This window comes from Ailuropoda melanoleuca, chromosome 10 (genome assembly GCF_002007445.2).
Source record: "Ailuropoda melanoleuca isolate Jingjing chromosome 10, ASM200744v2, whole genome shotgun sequence".
Lineage (NCBI taxonomy): Eukaryota > Metazoa > Chordata > Mammalia > Carnivora > Ursidae > Ailuropoda > Ailuropoda melanoleuca.
Window position 1 is genome coordinate 37,654,545 of NC_048227.1, and position 7,932 is coordinate 37,662,476.

Below are 7,932 nucleotides of genomic sequence, written 5' to 3' on the forward strand. Positions count from 1 at the left end.
CCCCCCCGGTCATGCTGCCAGCCACGGGGGGCCGTGGCCGAGACGCAAGTTGGAGGTGGCACCAGCCCAGGGGAGGGAGGAGAGGGTATCTTTCCAGCAGCCGAATAGAGGGCAAATCCTGGACTTGAAAGGGCCATAGAGCCACTGTGGGTCCCCCTGCTGACGCGAGGGCAGACGTGGGCCGTCCTGCTCCGGAGTCACAGCCGACTCCTGGGGCGCCCTCTGCGCTGCTGGTGCAGCCTGGCCTTCCCGCCCTCGTGCTCATTCTGAGGAGCTGCTTCAAAGGGTCACTCTTCTAGGAGCGCGAGACCTTCTGTGGCCGGGTGTGTCTTCCCGCACAGCCCTGGCGTTCCTGCATGGGCTCCACTGTGGAGCTGTTTCCTCTGCAGAAGAACTCTCTGGAATCGAGCTGGCCCCACCCTCTGGGGAGGGAAGCTGGAGGGGAGGGGCACCCCCCCCACACTGGCTTTTTCCGAGCCCTGACCTTCTTTCCTTGCCAGACACAAACTAATGACCCCCACTTCCGTGCTCTGGGCCTTTGTGGAAATCCTGTCCGCGTGGGTGTGAAGACTGCCAGCCGGCTCTCCCCCGGGGCTCTGCCTTACACCAGGGGCGTTTGTTCAAGGCTTACCTCTTTCATACGTACTATCTGTGTTTTCTTTTAAGCAAAAACAAACACACGTGTATTTTAGCTTGACCTGGAATTGGGGGTGAATGAGGCGTTCCTGTTGAACCACAGAGGTCTCTGGTTTTATGTGGACTGGACGTGGCCAGTGGGCTCGAGAACTCAGCCCTGACTCGCACGCGCCGGCGGAGACCTGGAGGCCGAAAGGCGCAGCCGGAAGGCAGCCAGGAGCAGTCTGGCCACTGATCAGTTCCCCTGCCACACTCAGGGCCTGGGTGGTTGGTTATTCAGAAGCGCAGTCTGTAATGCGTGTCTCTAAGCGGCTCCCCTAGAGAATGTCAGCCTGAGGCGCTTGACTACCTTACACGTGTGGTTAGAGACAGGAGATCGGGTCTGGCAGGGGCAGGTCGGCACTGGACACCTTTGTTTCTACCTGGAAAGAGCCGGAAAGCCATTGGTATGAATGGTGTTTTTGATTTTATTGTTTTGGGGTTTTATGTGTAAAACAGAGTTTTTTAAAGTAAAGCTTATTTGCCCCAGTTTAAAGATAGTAATAGTAACATTGGAGCATCCTAGAAAAGTAATTAGGAAATGAAGCCCTGCCCTAAATGGGTTCCCCGAAGGAACAGATAGAGCTGGGTGCACCTGTGCTTTGAAAGCGATCTCGTGGCCCGTGCATCAGCTCCAGAGTGCACCTGCATGTTTCCAGTGTCCCCAGCTGTCATCCTTCTGTCGGGGTCCTCAGCCTGTTCGCGTGTGTCTCGAAGCATTTTGCAGGTCCTTCTCTGATTCACTTAAGTGTTCCTTGAACCAGCTACCCAGAGGTGAAGGGGTGAAGAGGTGAATGTCTTTTCGGGATCACCGTTGCCTGTTTACAGATGGTACGTTTATGTTGCCGCTGCTGTTAAAGTCACGTGCTCCTGCCATCGGGGGACCCTCCTGTTTTCTCCCGAGATCACGCGTCGTCATATCCCAGTAGCACGGGCCCCGTTAGGACTCCTCAGAGCCGCCCTCTGGCCCCAGCAGGGCCCTAGCCAGCCGCCTTTCTGCTGCTGAGGACCCGCAGGCTCAGGGGCGCCTGGAAAGAGCCTGCCCTACCTACCGAGGCCCACGGGTGTAGACTGGGCGCCTCCCCCTTGTACAGCACAGTGGGGCTCAGGCTCACTGCGGCCCGGGAATGAGCAACCCGAAATAATCAGGTGCTGTTCCCAGACTCCCAGTGTAGTTAGTGGATTTAGTGGAGTCATTTCAGGGCCATTTGGCAGATTTCGTGTCCTTTGCCTTCCACGTGTATGAGCAGGCTTCAGATTAAAATAGTGACCGTTGAAGTGGTCGCCCGGGAGCTCATTGTCGGGAACGGGCAGCTGGCGCTCAGTGACCTCGAAGGCAGGGGTCGGGGCGTATTCATTCTGACCCTGGCCTGGCCCCGGGCCATGGCGTGCTCCCTGGTGTGCGCGTTGACACTTGAGCGTGTCAGCCCCGGGGCGAACGAGCGAAGACCCTTTGCCTGAACAAAAGCGGCCCTGCGGGGCGAAGCCCCCGCGTGCACCTGGACCTGGGCTTTGGGCACTCTGCCTCGAGGCGCCGAGAGGCCGGAGGGCAGGTGCCGCTGCCAGGAGGTGCGCGCCCCGCCGGGGGCCCACACGTAGGGCGGCGAGGGACTAGGGGCTCCGAGGACTCGGGCTGGCGCCCCTGCCCCCGCCTCCCGGACAGGTGCGGTGGGGGCGGGGCCGGAGCGGTCGAAGGGTTGCGTCACCGGAGGCGGGGCCGGGGCCGGCAAGGATCTAAGCGTTGCGTCACCGGGGGCGGGGCCGGCACAGGTGGACGGGGCTCGTCTCAGGGTTACGTCACCGGGGGCGGGTCTAGCTCTGGGCGGGTCGAAATGTTGCGTCACCGGGGCGGGGCCGGCGCGGGTGGGCGGGGCGGATCTAAGGCTTACGTCACCGGGGGCGGGACTGACGCGGGGCGGGCGGGGCGCGGGCTGCGTTTGAATCGGCGGCGGCGGCGGCGGCGGCGCGGTGGAGGGTGAGTCAGCATCGTCAGCCCTTTGCGCTTCCCCCCCCAGCAGCGCCATACCCCCATGTGCCAACCTGTCCAGGTGAGATGTGTCTCCCACCTCCCTGTTCCTTCCACCTCCCGGGTGTGACTCCTCCCCAGGGGCGCCACCCCTCTGCACCAGCTCCCCTGCCCCAGGTGAGGTGTGTTCCCTGCCCCAGCACCTTTCTCTTACCCAGGTGTACTTCCCCTCGCCTCCAGGTGCTGCTCGTACCCTCCGTCGTTGCTTGTGCGCCGGGCCAGGTGTGACACCCAGGGGTCAGTATGAGGTTCCTTAGAGGCTGTGCAGTGATGTGAATGCAAACATACCCTTTTTGGGAGCCTGCTCTGCGGAAGCGCCCGCTGGTTCCCTGCGTGGGCGCGAGCCGCGGGGCTTCTCCGGGGGGGCCTGCATCACCTAGCAGAGGTTCGTCTGTTGCTCCCCAGCGAGGACGGGGTTCCTGCCTTGTCCTGCCCGGCGTCGTTGCCTGCGCTGTTGGAAATTCTGGCCGGTGGGTGAGTGGGTTTGCCGGTGCTTCTCCATCCTGTATTAGGGGAGGACAGTCTGCTAGGGGGCATCCGGCCCTGGGGGGGGAGCACCCCCGGCGTCAGGGCTGCCCTGTGCTGGTCTTTAATTCTGTGCACTGTGCGCACTGTCCCTGTGTGTCCCTTGACCCCAAAGGACCGCGTCTCCTCCTGAATGTGCTGTGTCACGTCAGGGTCTGGGAATTGCCAGGGCCGTTATTCAGCAGCTCTCCGCTAATTTCTCATGAACATCTGGGCGGTTCCTGGTAGTTGGACAAGGAGGGTTCTGGGTCAGATGGCACAGCTTATGTAATTTGGCTCTAGATTTTGAGTGTTCAAGTCTTTTTAAAAGTCCGTTCTTCCTTTGAGAGAATATCCCGGAAGACCTGGGTCTGACTCAGCAGTGAGGTGGAGTAGGCAAGGGTCTTCCGTGGACGCTGGCTCTGCTGTCATGGGCAGGCCGGCCCCTCTGTGTCCCCTCTGCTCCTGAGGCTGGGGGAGGGGGCATCTCTGCTGAGTCATGGGGTGGGGGTGGGGGACTGTAATAAGATAAATCTTTTCCAGGTGAGAAGAGGTTCCTCCTTCAGCTGCTTCTTCCCCATGCATTAGTTCATTTGTGCTTTTGTTATTCAAAGTGTTTCTAGAACTTCTTGGGTTTCAAGCACACCATGCCTAACCTGGTGTTGGAGGTTAAGTCCATGTCATCGGGCCTGGCTGACCTGCATGTCCAGGACAGGCTTGGGACCCAGGCCAGCACACGAAGGGTGGGTTTGGGCCTCCATCCTTGCGACCACAGCGCTGAGTTTGGGGAGGTGGGGGCAGGGCACATGGAGGGGGCGGTGCCTGCTTTCAGCAGGTGAGTCTGCTCAGGGTCCAGGTGCCCTCAGAGTCGGGGCTGATGTGCAAAACAAGGGTTTGGGAGGCTGAGCAGAAGTTCTCCCAGGATAAGACGAGCTGATAGGAGCTCTGCCAGGCTGCAGCCTACAGCCGTGTTGTGTGGCTGAGCGAGGAAGAGCCGCGGTGGGGGCAGGGGCTGGCCCCAGTGTCCACCAGCACGCCAGGGGGCACAGTCTTTCTGGGAGGTAGGACTCTTGACGTGCCGGGATTGGCATCATAGAAAGGTCACTTCTGGAACAGTGCTGGTCGGGGATGAGGGGAAGCCTGCAGAGATAGCAGGAGCTTGGGGCTCTCATTGACACGGGTTCACGAGGATGGAGGGCCCAGGGCTCCTGCTGAGTGGTGAACCCTGGTGCAGCAGCGAGGGACGCCTTTGTGTCCCGACTTTGAGAAGCTGCTGATGCCGCACTGGGGCCTCTACCTAACAGGAGGCGGCAGAGTGTCCGCGCTGGGGGACGCTGGCGTCAGAGGGTCAGGGCTTCCGAAGCCAAGTGTGTCCAGTGGAGGGGCTACCAGGCTCCCCAGCTCCCCCCAAGCTCTCCAGAGAGGGTGGGAGGGCTGAGAGGTGGGCCCCGGTGGAGGAAGGGGGCGGGAAAGGTGGCAGGGGAGGGGGTGGCTCCCTTTTCGCAGGGGCACAGAGGCATGGGTGCGAGGCTGGAGGGCAAGGCTTGGCAATAGCTTGGAGTGAGATGGAAACAGGATGTCAAGAAGGGGAAGGAGATTGGTCAGCGAAGGGTGGGCTTCCGTGAGGGGCGTCAGGGTGTCCGGCGTCTTCCCCAGGAGCAGGTGGACCCTTCAGGCAGTTCGCAGTTCTGTCTAGGGAGGGTCCCAAGAGTTCTAGGCCTTTGGTCTGTGGGAGATGCCTGAGAGGAGGGTGGGGCGGGTGACCGCTCACGGCCCCCATTATTGTGGGTTGAATAGTGTGTCCTCAAAAGGCAGGTCTGTTCTAACGCCTCATCGAAGAATGTGATGTTACTAGGAAACTGCTTTTCCGGACGCAGTCAAGGTAAAACAGGATCATATGGATGGGTCCTAACCCACCGTGACATGTGTCTTTATAAGGAAGAGATAACTTGGCACAGACGCGGAGGGATGGCCGTGTGACAGCCGAGGCAAAGGCTGGGGTGATGTGTCCACCAGCCCGAGACGGCCAGGGGTTGCCAGCAACACCAGCAGGACAGAGCCCCCCCGCCCCCCGGAGCCAGTGGAGGGAGCCAGCCCCGCGTACCTCTGTCTCAACTTCAGCTCCCGACCGCAAGAACGGATTTGTGGGGTGCCGCTGGAAGCCGCCTCTTGCGGTGTTTGGTTCTGGTGGCTCCAGGATGCAAATGCCCCTGTGCTCCTGGGTGTTAGGAAGGAGCTGGCCGGCAAGCAGGGGAGGGGTCTGACCTGTAAAGAAAGACCAGAGAAGCATGGGTTGGAGGAGCCCAGCAGGAGGAAGGGGCTGCGCGGGCCCCAGGCGGGCCGTGTCTCCCTGAGGGACTCATCTGTCCATTCTCCCTGCGACTCTTGGGTGCAGGGGCTGCTGGGGGTGCCAGTGCCACAGTGGGCTCCCTGGCCGTCCTGGCTCCAGGGCCTTTTCTGTGCATCCCCACAGAGGACCGTGGCCCCGAGTCCCACGCTCAGCTCCTTGGCTTCCTTGCTGTTCACGGTGATGAGGCGGGGGGTCTGGCCTGGCTGCCACCCGACACGCCCACCTCCTTCCTGGATGGGGCCCGCACGTGCCCATAAACCTTTGCTGGAAGAGTGTCTCCTTTGGCGCGGGCAGGGCTGAGGCCAGGGCGATGGGTGGGGAGGCAGGCTGACCTTGGTGAAATTCTCCTGGGGGCTAGAATCCAAAGCAGGGCTGCGGGTCGTCGTGCCTGCACAGTGCCCCCGCTCTGTGCTCCTGGCCGCGCCTGTGGAGTGGACGCAGCTGCGGTGACAAGAGCACACAGGTCTCTCCAGGCAGTGCAGGCCCCTGGGGTCCCGGCCCCGCGAGCCCACATCTCCCCTCCACCCCCACGGAGGCCTGAGGGCAGTGGGTGTGCGCCTGTGCTCTGGGGGGTTAGGCAGCATTGGGCCACCTCCAGGCGGGCCACTAGGTGCCAGGCAGGGTGAGGCGCTGTCCCTGGGGCCGGCTCAGTGGGCTTCACGGGCTGAGTGGTGCCCACCAGCCCTAGGGACGGGGAAGGGATGGTGCGGCCGGGGTCCCCACTGGGGCCGGACCTCAAGTCTGCTCCTCACGTGTCCTGTGGCCGGCTCCCGCGAACCCACCTGTCCCAGGCCTGGGATGGTTCGGAAGTCCCAGGTCTCTTACCACCCACCCCCCGCCCCGTGCTGCCTCACGTCTTCCCGGTAATTACAGTAAATTCTCTTCATTGGAAGGGGCAGCGGTTTTTCTGCGGCCACCAACAGGTTCAGCCGTTGCTCCCGGAGTCTAACACCGTCATGTGCAACGGTCTCGGTCCACCTGCTGGTTCCTGGCACATCCCTGGCACAGCGGTGTGTCTGACATGGCTAGGAGTCTGGGCCCAGCCGAGGGCAGGACATGGTCAGAAATGAGCAGTGGCTCCTCTCCCTGGTGGTTCTGGCTTGCTGTCCTCTGTCAGGCACAGTTCAGGGGACTTTGACACTAGGCAGCTGGGGGCAGGGCAGAGGCAGAAGGCCCCTGAAGCCCGGCTCACAGGCCCAGGACAGGCAGGCCTGACTAGGGCCTCCACAGTGCATCCCCTGGGCTTTGGAACGGCGGTCGGGCGTGGGGGCCTGGGGATGGGAGATGCTTTGTGGCCTCCAGAGATGGTACTGGATGCATCTGACCGGGCATCAGGGCTCAGAGGCCTGCTGGCCAGCAGAGGAGCCAGGCTCAGCCACACAGGAGGGCCCCCCTTGCTTCTGGGAGGGGAGCCTGGTGGGGGCAGTGCAGCGTGCCGCCGACCTCCTTGCGCTGTGCCTTCAGCGTGCAGACCTGGGCGGGGGGACAGCGGCAGCTCGGGCCCAGCGGGTGTCCCGGAGTCGCGGCTGGATGGGGTGCGTGCTGTCACACGCACGGCCGGGTCCTCTGGCCGCTTCTTCCCGGAGTCGCCCTCTGTGCAGCTGCTGGAGTTGAGAAGCATTTGGGGCCGAGCCGGGTCCCCAGGGTCAGGCGTCAGATGGGACGGGGGTTAAGGGAGTGAGGCCCCTACTTGCAGGAGAGGGAAGGCTTTGGGCGGTGGGACCCCACATCGTTCCGTGCCTCTGTTCCTTTAACACGTGGGCCTAGAGCATACCGGGGTCCCAGAGACCCTACGAGCGGCATGGTCTAGGGGTGAAAGCACGTCTCCCCCTGGGGCCCGGTGCGGCCCCGCGCTGACGTGACGCCCTGTTCTCCAGGTTCTGTGCCGGGTCTTCAGCTCCGTGACGTCGGCCTCACAGCCCTAGACCGAGAGCTGGAGGAGCGTGACAGCGGCGACCTGGGCCCAACAGGTAGGAGGGTGCACCCGAGCGTTTCCTGGGGCCGGATGTGGCCCTGCGGCTGTTCTCGGGCGGGCGGGCTTGCAGTCAGCCCCGAGCCCTTCAGGTCCCTCTGTCTCAGCCATGTGGTCTCCGCAGAGCCCCGGGCGCGGCCACCATGGCGCTTCCCAAGGAGCCGCCACAGCCCGGCACAGAGGGCATGCTGCCCCCCCTCCGCTGCCCGCTAACTTGGCCTCCGCTCCGTGCAGGTCCAAGGTCACTGGGGGGCTCGGCCCCCGTCACCATCCCGGGCTGCCTGCCCCGCTCCCCATCCCTGCACTCGTCCTCATCGCTGTCCACCTCCCCGCTCAGCTCGCTCTCCCAGTCCCTGTCGGGGCCTCTCGTCTCCTCGGCCATGACGCCCCCCCAGCAGCCGCCGG

General features: G+C 62.9%; 1 protein-coding gene across 1 annotated transcript in view; it reads left to right on the forward strand.

Moving 5' to 3' along the window:
• Window positions 1–7,932, forward strand: part of UNKL (unk like zinc finger) — a 29,939-nt gene that overhangs the window by 21,852 nt on the left and 155 nt on the right. The window contains exons 11-12 of the mRNA XM_034669595.1: window positions 7,433–7,525; window positions 7,762–7,927. Of these exons, the coding sequence (XP_034525486.1) occupies window positions 7,433–7,525; window positions 7,762–7,927 (259 nt within the window). The remainder of the gene's footprint in view (window positions 1–7,432; window positions 7,526–7,761; window positions 7,928–7,932) is intronic.